General features: G+C 34.5%; 1 protein-coding gene and 1 pseudogene across 1 annotated transcript; both read left to right on the forward strand.

Moving 5' to 3' along the window:
• The first annotated feature begins 11,023 nt into the window (after positions 1 to 11,023).
• LOC138322324 (uncharacterized) lies at positions 11,024 to 11,561 on the forward strand (annotated as a pseudogene).
• Positions 11,562 to 17,354: 5,793 nt separating this feature from the next.
• LOC138322325 (monocarboxylate transporter 3-like) lies at positions 17,355 to 21,703 on the forward strand. Its single transcript, XM_069266359.1, has 5 exons — positions 17,355 to 17,568; positions 17,707 to 17,850; positions 20,314 to 20,730; positions 20,895 to 21,192; positions 21,640 to 21,703. Exons 1-5 carry the CDS (start codon positions 17,355 to 17,357, stop codon positions 21,701 to 21,703), a joined length of 1,137 nt encoding a protein of 378 aa, XP_069122460.1.
• Positions 21,704 to 21,804: the final 101 nt, after the last annotated feature.

Below are 21,804 nucleotides of genomic sequence, written 5' to 3' on the forward strand. Positions count from 1 at the left end.
TTTATAGTGTCTGGACCAGATTTCGGGATACCATATTAGATCGTAAAGGATAATTAGATGTCTATAAAGTGTCGATTAAAATAAGAAACAACAAGCTTAATTTCGTAACAAGACTATATTATGGTTTACGTCTGTAGGTTAACCTTTTATAAATAGTATACGCTTATTTCGTTTCAAATTTTAAAGCTACAACGTGCTTTATTATATTATTCTTGTGGCAATTTATGGCAAGCAGAATTGATTGGTATACTGTATACTGATACCATGTTCTCAGTCGTGATATAATACCATCGGGTACAATCAGATTTATTAACAAAACGTAAAGCTCAGGAAATGTCGATTTCTATTTATGTTCTAATAAAATCCTGTTCAGGGAAGAAATTAAGAATAAAAAATAATTTTAATAACAAAATTGTGATATCTGGAAGGTAAATGTAGAGATAAAATTTCTATTAGAGCTAGATGCCTTAAAAGTTTCAACTGACGTTCAACATCATTTTTAGTCTCTGTCAAGCCCCCAAAAGAACAAATCAAGTTACATATTAAGGACGGTCACGAATGTTCACAATAACATAAATGATGAACACGTATAGAACATACAGATACACTATAGGGGCAAAGACGATTGGTAATGTCTGGATGCTCCCTTCAGTCATTCACACTTAATAGTTACGATCGCCGAAGGCTTACGAAAGGCATATTAAAATGGTGTGCAGTTCCACTTATCTCAAAATTATTAATAAGACATCATTAACAAATATAGACGCTCAGTTTAACATACATGTATGTGAGCAACGCTAGGCGTACTAAATAAACAGAAATACTGTCGGTCTGTTAGTTTTTAAACAAGACGAATTTTACATCCTCTGGGGAAATCTCGGCCGCAGTTGGGATCTCGGTAATTATGGACCATACCATATAAATAACTATGAATCTGAGAACCAAAATGAAACTTGGCAAACTCAAGAAAAAATGTTTATTTGATTAATTAACATCCTATTAACAGCCAGGGTCATGTAAGGAACGTGTATGCATATATAGTGTTCGGTGTGGTTTTGGTAGGTTGCGGTGTATTCGTGTTAAGTCTTCTTATATCGTGGAACTCCTGCCCTTTTTATAGTGTTATATCACTGAAGCAACACACCTCACCCGGTCACATTATACTGGCAACGGGCGAACCAGTCGTACAACTCACCGTGCTGTATGCTGAGAGCTAAGCAGGAGCAGAAACTACCACTTTTATGTATTCTCACCCAGGGGACGGAACCCAGAGCCTACCTCACTTGAGCGAGCGTTTAACCAAAGGCCAAAATTGTGGCGATGTCAAGAGAGACGTTAGGAAGAACAAAGGTATTTAGGAAGAAGAGAAAAGATAAGATCCTAATTGAAACGCCTTTTGCGGTCATACATTAGCGGCAGCAGGTACAATTCGAACATATTTTTAAATATAAAACGCGAAGTGTTGTGCGACATTATTTCATGGAAGTATTTTCATTTATCATTCTATATGATATTGCATCAAAGTATAGAAAAAACCATTACGTCACCACTAATAGTAATAAAACTATAGTACATTTTTCAATTTGCATATATACCTATTTGATTTTTTCGAATATTTTATTACTTACATGTAGTTTGTTCTCTCAGACTAACATAATTCAACGATGTCAACATAAGACCAATGTCATAGCAACAGTATACTATTTTGAAAATAGAGTTTACTGTTTTTCTTTAAGACGATAATGATACAGGTGAATCTTGATGTTGCTGAATGATGAATGACCACTTATAGTTTTCGTTGATATTGGTTTTTGATACTCATTCTTTTTTTACTGTTTCCAGTCTATTGTCTTTTTATTTGTTTTGTTTTGTGATCTTATAGTGATGCTAAGTTTGTAGCAGTTTTTATAATGCATTGTGATCTCGAAGGGCTACATGCAGACAGATCTTAATATTGCTGAATGATGTATATCGTCTGAGAGACTGCATTGAGGAATACAACCTTAATTAATCAATTATTTTGGGAGTTTATGAAAAAAATATCAAAATACTACAGATCAATACATTAATTATAGTTGTTAAATTTTGCGGGTGTACAATTTCGTTATTGGCTGTTTGCGACTTTTTCATGGGTTTTTTTTTCTCGAATTATTTTTGTAGCCTTTTAAAGCGTCATTCTTTCGACATGCTATAATACGCGAAACCATGATTTTATCAATATTGCGAGGTATTTAATTTCATGAATTCGATTGGATCCGGGAATATAGCGAAAATAAAACCCCGTGAAGATTAGCATCTCTACAGTATTTGTACATTGTAATATATATATAATTATACCTCATGTTTATAACAGTATCTGTGATTAGTTAAAACGCATCACATGACAATGAAATAAAACATCGTATTTCCCTGGGGCGCGTGCACCTATGGTGACCGCCCGCCTTTCACACAGAGTTATCTTCCCTTCCGATTGTACAACAATGACGGACTAAGTGTAAAACGTCATTTTTCGCTCATCTCATGCAAATTTAAGTAATATTTATTCCAGCGTTGCAAATCGTGAATTTTCGTTATAATAAACAATTTATCCCCGGTGGCAGTGTGATATGAAGGTTTAATGACATTAAGATGTAATATTTCCTCAGGCAAGCCCTCGGGAAATATCACATCTTCGGGTAAATAAACCTTCATATCTATCTGCAACCGGAGCCATAAGTGCATAATACCATACACCAAACAACAAATATTTTTGTGATTTAAAATATGGACCTTAATGTAGGCGGCTTTAAAATAAAATGAAGGTAATCCAATATTCTTCTTTTTATTTGTTTACTAAAGGTTAACAGCCAATCTGTTTTACAAAGTTTGTTTTGGTAAATGTTATATCATTTCTGGCCAATAAAATTAATTAACTTTAAACTTTCGGGTTTATTTGATTCCTAAATTGTTGATTAGATGTTTTTCTTGCAATTTTAAAATAACAAAACAATGCTTTAAAGACGTACATAATCTAGCTGAGTATTCTTTGAAAGATGAAATCATACATGTTTGTGTTCTGACAGTGTTTGGTTGTTTTTAAAGGAAATCAAGTATTACGAAATATATCTTTTAATACTGCTATGCAATCGCCCACGCTAGATAAAATTACATTGTCTGAAATGTTTACATATGTACTTATACATGCTATTACGTCAATAGAATCCACATAGTAACGCATCGTCGTTTTCTGGAATGACGTATATCGCACACAAGGTTACTGAACCAACACCTCAGTTGTGATTTTTCTACGGCCTTTGATATTTGAGGGGAACTTAAATTAACAGTAATAGTATTTTATTGCTGTTATCTGCGAAGTAAGATGCACCTTTGTTAATACTCCCCTGTGATTCAAATAGGGAAAATTGTTCAAATTAGTATCCAAAGCCGGCTGATGAAAACAAACCAACATTATCAACATCGAGTGGAAAGAATCTTCCGCGTTTCAAACTTCAAACGAAGGCAACAAAACTGCATGACGGCGACAAAAATGACAAATCACAAAAAGCATTCCACATACCAGAAATCATATGTAAAATGTCCTTATGAAAATTGGACAATCATTATATCCATAAACCGTTCTGATCCCTACGAAGTGAAGTAATTCTGATATGGAAGAATACACACGAACTTAATTATCTCGTCCTTCAATGTATCATTTAGGGTATGTTCACACCGTAAGTAAGGTATGCAAATATGCTTTTTGAAAAAAAAATATCAATATAATAATCTTAACAATTATTTAACGATAAAGAATTGAAATTTGTTATAATTACCATTTTGATACAAATAGAAAGCAATCAATTTACAAAACAAACGCAACATGAAACCCATATCAATCTATAAACAAACTGAAAAATGAAATATCCGAAATAGTCGACATTCAAATAGAAAAAAAAACACTCCCATGGTCCAATTTGTAATCAGGTGCGCACCAAATGCAACAAAACTTGAGCAATGGCGGCTGTTTTTTTGATAAAAAACCTAACGTGATATATTAGATGAAATAGATGGGTAGTTACGTAATGTTGAAAAATATGCCTGACTTCTTTCTTCTTCTTGTGTGTTGGTGTGTGTATGTGTGCGATGGGATGGGGTGGGGGGGGGGGTTGCTGTGGAGCTTAAAGGTTAGGACCCTTTCCCATTTATTGCCAGCTAGCAGAAGATCGTCTGCTTATTACTAGGTTATTACACTTTTTATTGTTTCTATGGGAGTATCAGTGAAGCATTCTGTCGATGCCCTCAATTTCCCTGAGATTGCGGAGTCCTCCTACGCCCTAGCATCACCCTTATGCTCTCTAATTAAATTCTGAGATAATTAGCAATAGCACGGATAATACAATTCCTGACGTCATAAAAAAGGTAAATAAACTCCAATGAGACAAGCTAAAAATAGTAACGTAGTACTTCTGTAAACCAACTTATTTCCGCGTACGATTTTATTTCGCGAATTTCGCTATCAACGTAAAATCGCGAAAATAAATTAAAAAAAAATAAGTCAGAAAATAGATTACTGGAATTGTTGGTTTATACCAAAGACGCGAAAACTTTCTATGAAAAAATAAGTTGACTTTAAGCTTTGAAAGATATTGCACTTTGTTATTGAAATTGAGTAGAAATGATTCTCGAAATTAGAATTCATGAATATGAAATATATGACGTCTTACATAAGATTTGTTTAAATCATCGTCTGAGCTCAAAAAAAGTTTTTTATACAGTATGCAACTATATGAAGCTTTGCTCCGAAAATACTCTTTAAGTTTAGTCATGAGCACAGCCTAGCGGAAATGATTGGTACTAAGGAAGGTACTTCTCTATATATATTTAGTATGCTTTTATTTTCTTATTATTTCATACCTTTTAGTTACTACAGTGGCCTATATATTGCGACAAACAAAATTCTTTGACTTCAATACAGTGATTGACTCTTATCAAACAGTAAACATGATATCATTAATAATATTCCAAAGTCAAGGTCAATGTAGATAATTAACAAGTGTTGTATTTGTATAAGGATACATCTGGATAGAAATAAAGATAGAAAACAAAAAGTGATATTACTGGAGGTGACACATATAATTCTAGACGCCTACTATACGTTATTGGGTTGTGAAAAATGTTATGTGCCACTAGCTAGCCAATATAGGGAACAATAAACAAATCAGATCACATGATATACACAAAGAAACAAAAGCTCTCCTTATAGAACCATGACGTCGGCAATTAATCTACAGACAATTCCCTTGTTGTTAATTTCTGTCAATCATGGTACTGGAAAGAAGTTCTGGAGTACAGGTCTCCTGTAACAGTAAACTTTGGGTTACTTTAGGTTATATTAGCTCAACGTCCTATTAAGAGACATAGTCATTGTAGGAAAGACGGACTACCCTAAAAGAAACAACCGACCAGCGGTTAGTAACTGTCAACAGCCTCACATGAGAATCGAACAAGCAACACAGAGATGGAGGGCTTGTGATAATACCCTAAAATAGGTCGGTTTTCAAATTAAGCCCTGGATTCCTTGAAGTGAAATTATCTAAACAATATGAAAACAATATAATCGTCATAATGTTCCGTGCTGATGATGTATTATCTAAATGTATAATAAAATCCTGATTGTTGAGGATTTATGTGTATTATCTAATATAGTCATGTACTTTATATCTGTTTTAATTTGAACACAAATGAAAGATTACAAAAATAAGCCGGTCTCCTAAGTAAGTCTATCATTCCTTACATGATATATAATTTGTGTTGGATATAAGCCTGGGATTTCCTAACAACACAGAATGTAGGCCGCGGCTTATTGTCGAGATTTATGGGTATATCGGAATATCTTAAGGTTTTGGACCCTGTTTAAACTAATTATACCTGAATATGCCTAAAAATAATTTTATGTGTACTTGAACATAACTTGATAATTGATAAAAAGTGACTATGAATCCCAAGGAAAAAACAGACTCGATGTGTATGTTTTTGTAAAGTCGAATCCCACAAATAAGCGCTTCTTGTACATGCTGTAGACACTAGTAAATATAACGACATGTACTGAACCCTGTGGAGTTGCTCAACTGAAATGTACATTGTTTTGCATATTTTGCCAAAATATACAGGTAACTTACATACAGGTAACTAGAGAAATGCTCCACTCCCTCTCTCATGACTTTTTATTGGTTCTCTCATGACGTGACAATGAATTTGCAGCTAATAAAAATGGAAAGAAATTTCCTTAAATTACAGAATGTTTATGAATATGCTTCCTGGTCGGCACTGATAGGATTTCTTTTTAATCAGATGTTAACAAAAAATACAAAATACTAGATATAATTTCAATGGTCTAAATAGTGCACATATAAGTGTATGATACTAAATAGTGCGCATTTAATTATACATATCTGTTGCAGGTGACTTGCACTCGAACATTTTCAATATTCATGCGTATATAAAAATACATGTAACCTCTGCATATTTTAAATAATATAGAACTCTTTCATATGTGGGTATGAAGGATAAGGATATTCTACCCTCGGGATCACGAAATGTTGTAAAACCCTCGGCAAGCCTCGGGAGTATTTTTCTCTCATATCTCGACTGTCTGACACATTTATGCGTAAACGGAGAGAACACCTATGATAAACAATAACACCGGATACGATTTTGTTTTTCATTTTTGAGGGCCTGGTGCAGGTAAAAGTTAAACATTCGAGTTGATCGAAACGATTGTCATCAATCTCATATGAAGGAAGTGAATTACAGATTCTGAAATTCCTTACAGCACCAAATTCACCTTAATAAAAATGCGATTAAATCAAATCGACTGACCTGAATTGGATAACAATTTCCACCTACATAATGTATACATGTATGTATAAGGTGAAACATTACACCGAGTCGTGAAATTTAAAACATTGTTTGTACATGTAATATTAATGTTAGTTTTATGCTAATAGTTGTAACTTGAAAACCCACCAGTTTTGAAGAATATGTTTGGTTACCAATAGAATATACACATGTATAGGTACATATGATGCTTTAAATTACACCAGAGTTTCTAGACTACAGAGAGAGGGGCGACTGGGCCCAGTTACATAAACATTCCTTGCCTTGCCTTAAAGGTATTCCTTTATCTAAATTTCCCCATAGAAAAAAAATATTACAAAAGTTAAGGAAAAATTCTGAAGTTAAGGAGCCTTCCTTAAAACCTGTCTTCCTATGGAGAACTTTAAGCTAAGAAATTTTTGTGAAAATGCGCCCTGGGCCCAGTTTCATGAATATTCATAAATTTAAGGAATCCTTTAAGTTAAAATTTTCCATAGGAAAGCATTACGTATTTTAAGGAAGGCTTCTTAACTTAAGATTTTTCCTTAACTTTTGTAATGCTATATAAGAATTTAAGTACATGTTTTGTGAAGTGAAAATGCCGCCCTTCGTTTTCTATTCATATAAATCTAAGGTAAAACTTAAAATTTTTAAGGAATAAGACTAAAAAGGTTATGGGAACTGTTCATGAAACTGGGCTCTGGTCTGTCTGATGTCAGTATCATGTGATAAGATGGTATGTGATGCCCAGTGTCTCTGGCGTCAGCATCGGTGCATCCTCGATATTCCAGGGGTTACCATAACTGACGTTATATCCACCCCTGGACTATCTCATAGTAAAATTGAAGGCAGTTCAGAAGAAAATTCTGACCAATCACAAGCCTGCAAAGATTTCGTTTGAAGACTACAGAGAGAGCGACGCCCAACTTCAAACCCACACAGTCAACCACAGTGTACCGTTATACGGCTCTTTTGATGTACATCAAAGGACTGAATTACCTGTTCTGTCCGGTTGCCTCCAGTTTTTGCTATGAGATAGTCCAGAGGTGTAGAGATCGTATGTGATCGGAACCCCCGGAGTATCGAGGATGGCGTCGGTGGGATAGCATGTAAAATAGGTAATAGTGTCCACTATTGGAAAGGGACACAACACAAACATACTAAGATTCAAAGACTTTCCCACAAACACATTGCATACTGGAGAGGCCGTCCTTAAATGATCTAGCTGTTAATAGGACGTAAATAATCCAACCAGCCAAATAATTAATCCAATTAATAATGTCCAGTCTGGTAACAACTTATTACTGATATTTCCATATATCTTTTGAATATCCCGCTTTCGCTAGTGTTGACGTCACCAAATCCAATAAACGGAACAGCAATAGCATCAGCTTCTGAATATAGTTCAACACAAAGCGTTTTGAAACAAGCGAATAAATGAAAACTATGCGATGATATTTTTCAATACATGCTATTTTGTCAACACGATAATACTATTGGATTTCAAAGACAACTTTAAACCACTTTTTAAATTATTTGACCGTTATGTATAGGCATGAGTATACATTGTATACATTATTCATGACGCGGCGAAAACGTGAAATATCCATACGCTTGACCATATTGGAGTCCATAGCCTGATATTGCCTATCTGGTTTAACATAGATTAAACGGGATACTAAAAGTAGAATGGAAATATTATTGATATAAATATACATGTTTAGAAATGTTTTTGTTGTTGCTATGGAACAACAAATATAAAAACAAGAAAGTTCGTTCAATATAAAACTGTATCCATAGTTGCAAAGACTCTACCCACGAAAAACTGTGTGTGTAAGTTCAAACCCATGTAAGTAGTTGTCCGGCAATGTCTTTGTTTTTTGTTTTTTTAAAACGACGTTTGACTAGACATACTGTACTGATGGGAAATCTGACTGGGGCCCCTTCACATCTCACATCGCGGAAAGATATGGTTGGGGAAATCAACCGTTTGATAGAAAGTCTTCGTGTATAGGCATTAAAATACTAACACTCTCAACATCCTTCTTTCAGACATATTTCAATTTCTATATGGAAATACGTGTACCGTTAATCGCTAAGAATGGCATAGATCCAGCGCTGCGCAAGACAGTATGCAAAATCACACTCTTGCGTGATTACAAACAAAAAATTCAAAATGAAAACATTAGTGAAAGATGAACCTTCGAATTTATTCTTACCTGAATCTAACATTTACATTTTGTCCTGAATCTTATATTAAAAGCCGTTTTACGTGACCATTTTCTTCGGAATTTTCCGCCTGGCAACTGAGAATGCCGTTGAGATATATTTTGTAGCCGCAGTCACGTATTTTTGCACAAAGTGAAAATAGAAGCATCCTGTGCTCATTATTGCTTTTCTTGTTATAAACTCAATGCTAATAATTCATTAAGGCTGTTATTCTAATATAAAAATGATTTCTAGCAGTACAGTATGACAATGCATACAATAAGAACAAAACACGTGACATCGATAAGAGTTCAATCGCCTAATGCATCATGTGAGATAACGCTTTCGCTGTAAAAAAAAATAGTTATTTGTTTACCTGGCATCTACACTGCATTCAAAACAATTATATATTTCTATTTGGTAACATTTACAAAAACCATCTAACAAAAGAATGGATTAACTGCTACGCTCTCAGATAGGCTTCGTCTAAAATGACTAGATAAGTAACATTTTAACGAGGCAAATGAGTATTGAAAAAGTGCAGTTATAGAAACATGAACCGTAAACACGTGGTTAAATTTGCTGCTTCGACTGAACGCTATAATATTTTATCACATACCTGTTGAATCTGGTTATAGTAATACAAGCAAATTTCAGACAATGAAATACAATGTTTTGTATTGCACATGTACAATACGGAATGTTGTATTTACCTACTGGCCGGAACTACTTTTTAGGGGAATTCCCTTGTATTGGATTGGTTTATTTTTGAAAAAAAATGTTTGCTACTGTAGTTAATAAATTGTACATTTTATTTTTGTACTTTATTTTGAAATATAAATTGATAAAAATAATGTTGTGGATAGAATACTTCTGGGTAGAATTTAAATTTGAAATTTTAAAAGGAGGATGTTGGTAGCAAATAACAAGTTGTCGTCTGCTTACACCTTGTTATCAGAGCCGGTGTTGGCTTTATTTATAATGGCATTTGTTGGAGATTTCGACATTTTGCATGATTTACTGATGGCTCCAGAGACAGATGATGAATCAAGCCATTCCTCAAGTTGAAGGTAACGAAACATCGAAGTCTGGAAATGAAATTAGTTCATCATCCTCAACCATTGCGTCGTGTGCTCCCCCTCCTCCTGATCCCATCCCCGATACCCATGGCCATGTTTCATCTGATTTAGACGACGCCGATGACCTTATTCCATCCCATATTTACACTTCCGGTGTCTCAGATCTGAGAAATTACATCCTGAGTAAAAGAAATGAAAACACTGTTAAGAAAACTGAAGGGTGCATTAAAAGATTCAAAGACTGGATCCAAGCTCCTCCTAGGTCCGACCCCAGGGATGTTCTTCAGATTCTGCCATTTAGATACTAGATACATACATTGGTGGGTTTTTGCTGTCCCTTCAGAAGAATGATGGTTCTAATTATGAGCCTGATACTCTTACCAGCTTTCACAGGGGTATTGACCGCTATCTGAGAGAAAATGGTTATAGTTTCAACATTTTAACCTCATATTTATTTGCCACGAGTCGTCAGGTACTTCAGTCTCGGCGTAAAGAGTTGAAACAGAAAGGACTTGGGAATCGTCCCAATAAAGCACAACCTGTCTCAGACAACGAAGAGGAAATGTTGTGGGAATGTGGTCAGCTGGGTCATGACAACCCACATACTTTGCTAAACACCGTCTGGTTCAATAACACTAAACTTTTGGGGTTCAGAGGGTGTGATGAGAACAGACAATTAAAATGGGGAGATATAGAATTGAAGCAGGATGAAACTGGATCAGAATACCTGGAATTTAATGAAAGAACAACAACAAAAACAAGAGGGGGAAAACAGTACTCACATGAGATCGTTTAATCCGAAACAGTTTGGAAATCCTGAAAGTAAGTTGCGATGTCCGATCGAGGCCTACAAACTCTACGCAAAGCATCGACCTCAAGCGATGGATACACCCGAATCTCAATTTTACTTTGCTGTTAATCAAAACAACAGTGGTCAGAAGTGGTTCAAAAATCAACCCGTCGGAAGAAACAAACTCGGTGTAATGATGAAAACAATGGCAAGTAATGCTGGTTTAACTGGTAAGAAAACAAACCAAACCTTGAGAAAGACACTGTGTACAAAACTCCTACATTCAAGTGTTGCTCCTACGACAATTATGCAGTTATCTGGTCACAAAAACGTCTGCTGTATCCTCCAATGTATCTTCCAGTGTAACTTCCACAGTATCACGCAGGCGTATGATCATGACGGAAACACCAAACAGGAAGAGTTTACCAGATGTCACCACGTGTTGTGAGAAAGACGTAAGCCTACAAAATCTTGCGACGGGAATGTTTTCTGGTGCAAATATAAGTGGTGGAACTTTCAATATCTCATTCCAAATATCATCCAAGTCAAAAAATACAACATCTCATAACACTTCACCTCCTCGTAAGTATAAACGTAAAGCTCAGCTACCGGACTCCGATTCTGACTGAAGTTAAGCCGTGGGAAATTTTGAGTGTGTGACCGATGTCGGTGACGTCACGATCAGACCATGATATCGCGAGTTGGGAGAATTTACTATGTTATTGTGTTTTTTTATATTATTTTACAAGTAATTGTTGTAAATCTTAACGAGAAATTATTGTCATATATAAAAATCAAAACCTGTATCTTACTTGTTGAGTTATAATTTCGCTGACTAAATTAAAGAAAACGAGATAGTTTGCAAAATCTACTCTTTGTAGCATTTTGTCTCTCCTCTCTCTGATATGAAAGGCAGTGGCTTGTACCGAAACAGGTTCAGACCGGTTTTTGAAAGACGAAGCGAATTGAAACATTTAGATTTTTGTTAATCATCTCAAAGTCAATAAAACGATCTACATCAAATAGGGAAGGTATGTGATAAAGCAAGACCACACACTTGTGTTTTTCTAACGAATCAGAAAGCACTCATTTATTGCGTGGACGTATATATTCACTCGTGCGCTCCGCGCACTCATCAATATATTCGTCCGCGCAATAAACTCGTGCTTTCCGATTCGTTAGAAAAACACAAGTGTGTGGTCTTGCATATGTATTTATCAGTAAATGATTGATTGTATGACTTAGCATTGGTACATTACTGTTACAAATACAAATAATACAAATATTAATAAATATTGTATCAACTTATGGACAACTTACTGACAGTAAATACTAAGTCTTGCAAACAGCATGGTAAGAACCGTATCAATAATGTTGGGCGGAAATAGAGAAATTTCAAGGGCAATAACTCTAAATGACAACAATTTTTAGGTAACATACACCCATATAATACCGGCCTAATAGGCAGAACACCTGGTCCGACAGAGAATGGGGAGAAGTCCATAAGGGAGCATTTGGTCCGACAGAGAATGGGGAGAAGTCCATAAGGGAGCATTTCCTCTTCCAAAAATTGAGAACTATTCCCGCTAGCACAAACTCAATTTATGAGTATGGCTGGCGGCTTTTTGCAAGTTGAAGTCGACAAGACTGCATTTGTTACCAAACGTGGGTTTTTAAATTAGAATACCACCGATTACCGTTTGGGCTATGCAATAGTACTGCTACATTCAGTCGTGGTGTCCAACTTGTCCTGTTTGGCCTTGGTTGGAAGAAGTGTCCAACATACTTGGATGACATTATGGTTCTAGGTACGACCTTTCATGGTCATTTGAGTAACCTGATCAACGTTCTTTCACGACAACTGCATTACAACCTAAAACTGAAACCAAAGAAGTGTCATCTGTTCCTAAGTGAAGTGTTGATGTTCGGAAAATGTTGTCAGCTCGGAGGGAGTTTCCCTTAATCCAATTACCTGAAAAAGTTGGAGGAGTGGCCTGTCCCAAATAATAAGGAGGTTGAAAAGAGTACTCTGCTGCTGATCAAGATAAGCTGTAGATTTGTGAGCTCCGTTAAAAGCGTTATTTGTGCACATATAAGTGCACATTTCTGTAAGTAACAGAAAAACATTGTGGTAAGATCGATGTAAGACATTATCATTTACTTTTCTTTGACAAAAAAACAAAATTTTATTGTGAAACAGCCTAATAATGGCTTAAAACGCGTCGCTGGATTTGAGTAATATACAAGGTTTAATGGCCGCGTTAACATTATTTTTTTTCGAATTCGGGTAACACTTAGGTAATACAACTAATACAGGTAAACCACAAACATACGCAGACGTCTTCACTGTTGGGAATCACGTGATTTGTGTGCGAGTCCAAGCACAAACAAAATGCTGCCGGTCAGGAAATCGAGACGCTTGAGCAGAAACTAGAAGGTAAGCTTACGAACTCAATGAGTCTAATAGGTCAAGGACTGTCCTAAAGACGTCAAACATTATTACCAAAGATGGTGTTCAAGCTAATGTTAAAAATTCCATAGAAACTGCCCACAGCCAATTATTTTTATGAAATTTTCCATAATGAATGTACTAGTAATTGTCCCTTAAAATGACACTACTTTTTCCTTTTGTGATTTTAAAAAAGGCCCAAAGGGCCTGAATTTTCGTATTCATTTTCATTAAAACTACCTGCACAGACATACCTATATAGGTTAGCCTTTGTTAAGTATTTAAAATTTTTTATTCATAAATTATTTGAGTAGACCGTATACTTTATATTAAAGTCGTATCTTTTTGATTTTTTAACGAAAAAAGTTGTTTGAAATGATATTTTTTACAAAAAATGAACACTTTTTGGAAAAAATGATAACGAACATTGCTCTTTGTCATCTCATTTCACCCTGTTATGGGTTTTGTCAACAATTTTACCCCCATTAAAAATACTCCCATGACATTTTTTGTCCATGTAAAAATCAGTTTTAAAATTTAAATCCGGGAAAACAGTTTTTGAGTGACTTGAAAATAGAGAGTGCAGGTACATGCAGCAATGGACCACTTCTTTGTTAGTATATCTAGCTTTTCATTTCCTGTTTATGATTCCAGAGTCCAGTGTAAGTGAAATGTTAGTGTACAGTGTATTTAGATGCTAAACATTATGGTAACGCCTCTGAAAATATTAGTTGCCATGGTAACAAAACGGAGGCCTCTGATTGGTTGAAATCTAAATAATGTCAGATTTAAATGAAAATTGGTATATAGTAACAGTTTAAAATACATTGTTGCCATTGAAACGAAATAAAGGCCCCCTAATTGGCCAAAATTAAGATTGTAGCCTTTGTGGTTCTAGTATTATTTTTTATTTAACATATTTCATTTGAAAATCAAATGTAACTCTGTTTCCCTCTTTAATCATTTTTAATTCAAACAGTTTTTATCTACATAAGAGAGATGGTTATATTTCAGCCTATGAAATGCTATTTTCCCGGATTTCATTTTTGAAAGTATCTGTAAAAGTGTGGACATAATCGGCAACATGTCGAATATTTCGAGTATACCCAATATACTCAACAAATATCCTGACAAAAATTGATCTTTTTTGCTTGAAATCAATTTGTAGTAAATATAATTAGTAAATATCATTATAAATGGATATAAAATAAAGTATCTTTTATTAACAAAACTAATTAAAAAAATAAAAATATGTTCAAAAGGGGGACACAAAGGGTTCCTTTGCCACATACCCAAAGTAATTTTAGAAAACATCATTTTAGGCCCTTTAATGACTTTTTAAATTATGAAAAATAGATAAAAAAAAACACATGTAAAGCAGATATGTACCTAAACCTTTAAAACTATAAAATTTGAATATAATCAGAGCGTGGGCGAATTTTGCAACCCCACCTTTACTCATGTTTACATTTCTGTGTCATTATTGCAAACATTCAAATAATCGGAGGGTGGGTGTAGAAAAAAGTCTCTCATATTTCATGAACACGTCGCGTAGTGAAACCCACGCAAGCAGTATATGAGGAAAATCTGTAATAAAACCACTGAATTGATATACGGTTTTTAGTATACAATGACAGAAAATTTTTGATTAAAGGAAGGTCCATACTTTCCATAGATTATCTATGAATGTTTTTTGTAAATGGTAAGTAATGGTAAGTGTCACCAAGGATGTACCCGGATAGGCCATCGTAGCTTGTTTAATATTTCTCTAAATTCCAGTCTTAATAATAAAAAAAAAATTCTGGCGAGGATTTTTATGTGCGTGTGAAATTTAGATTATTTGTTACATTTTGACACTGTTTTCTTTATTTCAGGTCTATTTGAAAGTTTAAAAATTCCCGGTACTTGCAGTCGCTACTGGAAAATAAGGCTGTTTATAGATCGATAAGGAGTCAACATAACAGCCGAGTTGTTATGCAGAATTAATTGCCATTGAAAGACTGTTCTTTTCATATACAGATTTAACAAATTAAAATTCTCTACCTTGGGTTCAAGTGTTAATTAATAAATTGAAATATCCCAAGCTTGTTTTTTAACAATATTATTGTTTGATTTAGTGTACCGTATTTGCCGAAATTAGTGCCCAAGGCACTTAAAATTGTAAGGGGAATAACAGTAAATATACTTACATTGTACATGCCTTTTCTCCTTTGAAACGCATTATCATGTCATGAGTCATATGTAAAGGACTTGCAAGTTCGTTCAATATTGATGTTATAAGCATCACAAGTAGTAAACCATTGTGAAATCCATGGGATGGTTGTATATAGTGTTTATATAGCTACAACACATTCTCCGGGTGAGGGGAGGGACGCTAAATTACAGCGAATACGGTATTTACTATAATGGAACCACAAATTCAAAGTATTAATATTGTCTTGGATTTTCTCTTCTACTTTCAATAACTGAATGACATCACCCTAATTTTAAATTCATAATGACATGATACCACAAACTCCCTTCCCTCTCCCACCCACCCAAATAATAATGAGGAACTCGCACATATACTGTAGGAGAAAATGATGCAGCCAGCCAGATCAGGGTTTTAACATGAAACTTTCCTACACTAGCCGGATGCTCTACGGATGGAGCCACCTGGTCGACTACGTACAATCATGTTACAGAAAGCTCTTATTATTGACATTCAATGTCAGATACAACTATCAAGTCCCTGTTTATGTTATATACATGTAGTTTTCCAGAGGCAACTTGAACTTAATAATATTTAGCATATAGGTGATAAAAACCGAAGATAATGAAATGAAAATAGAAATCTTAATTACACATGTATCTATTTACTATGGATGAAAATGATATAAATATATATCGCACACCAAGAGTTCCTTGGGCCTAATAGTTTCTTATACAGAATGTCATCAGTGAAAGATTTGCTAACACCTTTTGGCTCCATGCACACACCAGAACGACTTGTTGCTAGTGAAGACTATTGTGAGCACAAAGTTTCAGGATCAAAAATGAAAAAATGATAAAGAATAAAAGAAACGTTTACACAGAGTAAAAATGTTTTTCATCAATTTGACCTTTCAATCTATGAATATATTTGATTCCACCACCTATATTAAAAAGATACTTTTGTAAAACTAACTGGTCTGATCCATTTTGGCTGTACTCTTTCAGATTACTAGGCGTCAACTAAGTCAAGACTTTATACATATTGTAGTGTTAAAATACCATCTCATGCCAAATTGTTAACATGCCGGGATGGCATTGCATAATAAAATGTAAAATGTATCAGAAAAAATGCTCTCATCATTAGAGTTTCTTCATCTATCTCATCTATCTAGAAAGAACTTACTGGTTCAATGTGTATAAAATATCATGAGCAATTCCACATAATTATTTGACCTTTAATGACTAATATAGATAACATGTACTCTAATTGTCATCAAAGATTTTTTTAACAAAATTTCTCAATATTGTCTTCTGTATCTATCAATACACTATTTTCATATCAAAATGTTCAAGATGGATTTCACCAGGATTTTCTTGTGTTTCTATGTACCTGAAGATAGCCAAGAGGTCGATGATTTGTGAATGAGACATTTTATACTGTTTGAATTATATATATATTTATATATATATATAAATTCTCCCTCTGGATGACAAGTACATGTATTTAAAAAGTAATCTTAAATGATTAGATACATACACAACGATTTCATTACCATATAGATTCTTTTGTCAATATTAACATATCTATTTAAACTATATCTTATATTATTTTATCATATTTAAAGAAGGTAATGACAAAAAAATAAATATTAAGATATGTAAAGATCTGTTTTTTGTGTATGATACAATCATAACTATTAAACCATATGAACGCTCACAGTTATCGAAAGGTGGAATCCAGAAAGTGAAAATGATTTTGTACACTGTTTTAGGAGTTAAAATGACAGTGGTCAGTAATGATCAGATAACGAAGGCCCCGGATGGAGGTTGGGGATGGATCGTTGTCATGGCATCCTTTATGCAACATGCCCTCATCGATGGTATGACATGTACGTTTGGAATTTTCTACGATGATATCCTCGCCACGTTTAATGAAGGCAGTGCCCGAACGCAGGTTCTCAGTTCTATTATTGTTGGTGTATCATTTTTAATAGGTAAGTCATGTAAATACAATGTATATCTAAAGTAACATCTCCATACATATATTATTTGATTAACAAATTAATTTTTGAGCTAAAGTTAAACTTTTGTCATATATATACATTTATACAATACCTACTTTATTTACTTAGGTCCATTCACGGGTGTGTTGATCAACAGATTCGACTGTCGTAGCGTGGCAATGGTTGGTGGAGCTGTGGGCTTTATGGGGACACTTTTGTCAACATTCTCCAAAAACCTGAACATCATGATCTTATTGTATGGAGTTGTGGGTGGTACGTTTTAATTGTTGTTTTTTGTCAAGTGCGTGTCTTTGAATGATATTTCTACCACAATACGTCGCGTTATTTCACTCTCGGTCTATTGTATAATTGTGCTGGGTGGTGGATAAATATATTGATATTCCACTAGTTGTTTTTAAACTTTCACCCAAACTACGTTTTCCCAGTGTCGTGTTAACCTCATTAATAATCGCACTTAGACAAGACATGAACTTTGCAACAATGGTAAACATGCCTGCATTTAGTTCGACAACCAGTTGTGTATTGTTTAAATAACTACATAATTATAGATCCAAAAGTAATTTGAATTTATAAAAGAGTTGTTTATAGTTAAAATGATTTGTTAGCAATGCAATATTTTAAGAATTAAGATTTTTTTTAATATTAATAGTGCCTATTTTTAATATCGCTACACATTATTTGTATATTTCGGCAAATAACATTTATAATTTCAGTCTAGCTTTCTTGAAGACGGTTTAATTGTGGTAGAAATAGGCCACACAACTCAGGGTTATTGACTATTGATTTTTTTTCACACTCGTAACTTAGTTTTTAAAAGTTACAACTTGTACCTTTTCAAAATAACTATTCCATATCCAACAACCACTATTTGTGTAACTTCTATATAAACTGTAATACACCTTTCTTGTTTGATTTTGCATTTTCATTATTTGGATATTTTTTAAGCTAAATTAGCTCGCTCTGCCACGTAATAATTTTCTCTCTGAGTGAAACTACTCAGAAAAAATGCTCCCATCTTCTTTACTATATTAGTTTCTGTTTGAAATGTGCCGATATCCCTATTCCTGACATCAATAACCATAGCATAAAATATCAAGTATATCATGTAACAAGCTTACAGTAAGTGTTGTCGTCAATTACATTTTCTAATACATGGCAAGATATTATTGCCTAGTTATGCTATCATTGTATGGAATTTGAAGAAATTCCGTTGATCTGTTCTCAAGTTATCGTCTGGAAACGCAAATTGTTTTAAACAATCTATTTTTAGTAACAGTGACCTTTGTAGTTGACCTTTTGAACCCAAATCCAGTCCCAATCTGTATTTTCCCATATTCTAACATTGTGTGAAGGTTGATCAAAATACGTTGATGTTTTCCCAAGTTATCGTCTGAAAACTAATATTTTGTGAAACAATTTATTTTTAGTAACAGTGACCTTTGTAGTTAACCTTTTGACCCCAAATTAAATCCCAAGCTGTATTTTCACATATGCTACCATTGTGTGAAGTTTGATCAATATCAATCGATTAGTTCTTAAGTTATCATCTGGAAACAAAATCCGGACGAACGCTGGGCCGGACGGACGGACAGACTGACGGGAACAAACACTATAGTCCCCTCTGGTTTCACCGGCAGGGGGACTAAAATAGTGGTAAGCCGGTTGGAAGATTATGTCTAAGGACTTACCAACAGCTATGTGGCTATTTAAGAACGGTCTACCTTGTATGTAATGCGTTGTATTAGTACAGCGGTAAAGGGAAAAACTGGTCTTGATGATAACAGCACCAAATTTAGCATGAATATCATTAAAATGCATTGATCAATTTCAGTTATGGAGGCAATCTCAAAAAAAAAAAGAATAATATTTCCGGTTATATTAAAGATGGCCGCCAGACGCCATTTTGGCAATAATAATCATATATAAGCATTCAGTAGTGTTATTTCACGCATATTATACTAAAAATGGTTAAACCATTCGTTTTTAAGCTAAAACTTAAAAATATTGGCGTTGAGATAAAGAAAAATGTTTCTATTCAATTGTTTGCAGATGATCCCTGTTTTGTTTGTTTGTTTGTTTGATTATTTTAGCGTCCTATTAACAGCAAGGGTCCTATAAGGACGGCCTTCCGTGTATGTCGTGTGCAGCGTGTAGGTAGTGTGTGTTGCGTATTTTGGGAGACTTTTTTGTGTGATCCCTGTATATCGATCATTGTTTCTAAGTTGAAATAAAAACAAATCTTTCAAACGTTTTGGAGTAAACCGGCTTGTCGAAACTGCTCTAGTTATACCCACCATTACTTACACTGGTAACTAGATGTCATAAAAGAAAAATGGCAGTCAACTTCCTTAGAAACGATGGCTGATACAAAGCAATCATTTCCAAAACGTTCGATCTTTTTTGTATTATTATTATTTCAACACGAGCTTACAATGTCAGTTTTAATATTACAAAGTAGGAGAAGTAGGAGAAACTACCAATTCCATAGACTGTGTCCTCGCAAGGTGACAGAATCAAGGGAAGAAATTCAAGTAGAAAAAAAGATACGATACAGAATTTCTTTGTCTTTCACTATCTTGCAATAGTATATATAATTCGAAAATCCTACATTGCAATGCTCATCTGTACAAATACCATGGAGAATTATCACACCTTCATTTAAACCAACTTATGAATGATTGCAATCGTCCCTTATGTGTCTATTCCTTTGTACAGGTATCGGCTTAGGACTGGTCTACTCCCCATCTCTAGTGATCGTTAGTTACTACTTAGACAAGCGTCGAGCCTTGGCGACAGGGATAGCTACTTGTGGATCTGGTGTCGGTTGTTTAGTATTTTCCCCAGTAAACCAGGTTCTGATTGACACTTACAGATGGAAGGGAGCCCTGTGGATTGTTTCAGCAATATTATTTAATTGCACATTGTTCGCAGTAGTTTACAGACCTTTGAAATTTACAAACCGTAAAAACAACCCCGTAGAACCGATTGCAATGTCTTCCAATGCCAACACTTCATTTGACTTGAAAAAAACTGTGGATGAGCTTAAGCAGAGCCTGAAGACAATAACAGTGCCATTTTTTACAGATTCGGCTTTTCTTTTGTTCATGACGTCCAGCGTTCTCGTTGCCATGGGTAAGTATGTTTTATTTAAGTTTCCTTTTTAGAATGCCAAGAAAACAAAATGATGAAAAATTTACAAAAATATCATCTGTCAATTTGAGTTCCATGCAAAAACCTCCCCAGGATGCTATTTAGCCAATGTTGATATTGTTTATCATTGCCAATCATACTTACAGGTATCCAGATTCCCTACAACCTGTTGCCGACTTTCGCCCTAGCGAAAGGTCTGTCGGACAGTGATGGTGCCCTCCTGATATCCATCCTAGGAATGTCCAACACCGTGTCCATGGTATTGTCGGGACTGGTAGCTGACTACCCCTGGGCAGACTCTATCCTCACTTACAGTGTACCACTCCTGATTGGTGGCGTGGCTTCTGTTTTCGTGTCTTGCTACTCCGACTTCATCACACTAGCCATATATTGTATAGTTATAGGAGTAGGGATAGGTACGTATGGGGATCTACGCCTTCAAACGTACATTGATTAACATTTTAAAATCCTATATCTAATATAATTGATAACTGCTAGTCTGAACTGTGTAATTTCCTTTGGAATGGTTACCCATTGTTTTATGTTTAACTCGTGTAATCTATATTTAATTTGCGATGTCACCATTCCCTTGTGATATTGCATTGTACTATTCTAAAGTCAGAATAATTTTGGATTTGGCTAACATGGATTGCATGATGCCATTCTTTTTAAGATAGCCATTCTGTCAAGTTCACCAAATTATATCTATATTTTATCCAAACTATTAATTACAATTTGTAAAAACTACAATCTAAATTAAGATATTTTATACATTTTTTTTTCAATTTCTTATACCTAATTATAGTGTTTTATATTTACCAATGTTGTGTTGATGTTAAAGATATCATTATTTACTATATATTTTACTATTAGATGTTTCTATATTTACAGGTACGAGTTTATCCTTGGCTACTATAATTATGCTGGAGTTTATTACGCTGGAGCGCCTGTCTAACGCTTTGGGCCTACTTACATTCTTTATGGGAATTTCATTTATTATCGGACCACCCTCTGCTGGTAAATACACGTATTACAACTATATAATATTAGTATATA

Source organism: Argopecten irradians, chromosome 4 (genome assembly GCF_041381155.1).
Source record: "Argopecten irradians isolate NY chromosome 4, Ai_NY, whole genome shotgun sequence".
NCBI lineage: Eukaryota > Metazoa > Mollusca > Bivalvia > Pectinida > Pectinidae > Argopecten > Argopecten irradians.

Bases quoted from the DNA above. Each gene is read 5' to 3' on its own strand.
- LOC138322325 (XM_069266359.1), top strand. From the start codon at position 17,355: ATGACAGTGGTCAGTAATGATCAGATAACGAAGGCCCCGGATGGAGGT. The intron at 20,731-20,894 runs GTAAGTATGTTT...TCATACTTACAG, and splicing joins CAGCGTTCTCGTTGCCATGG to GTATCCAGATTCCCTACAAC. The intron at 21,193-21,639 runs GTACATTGATTA...CTATATTTACAG, and splicing joins GGGGATCTACGCCTTCAAAC to GTACGAGTTTATCCTTGGCT.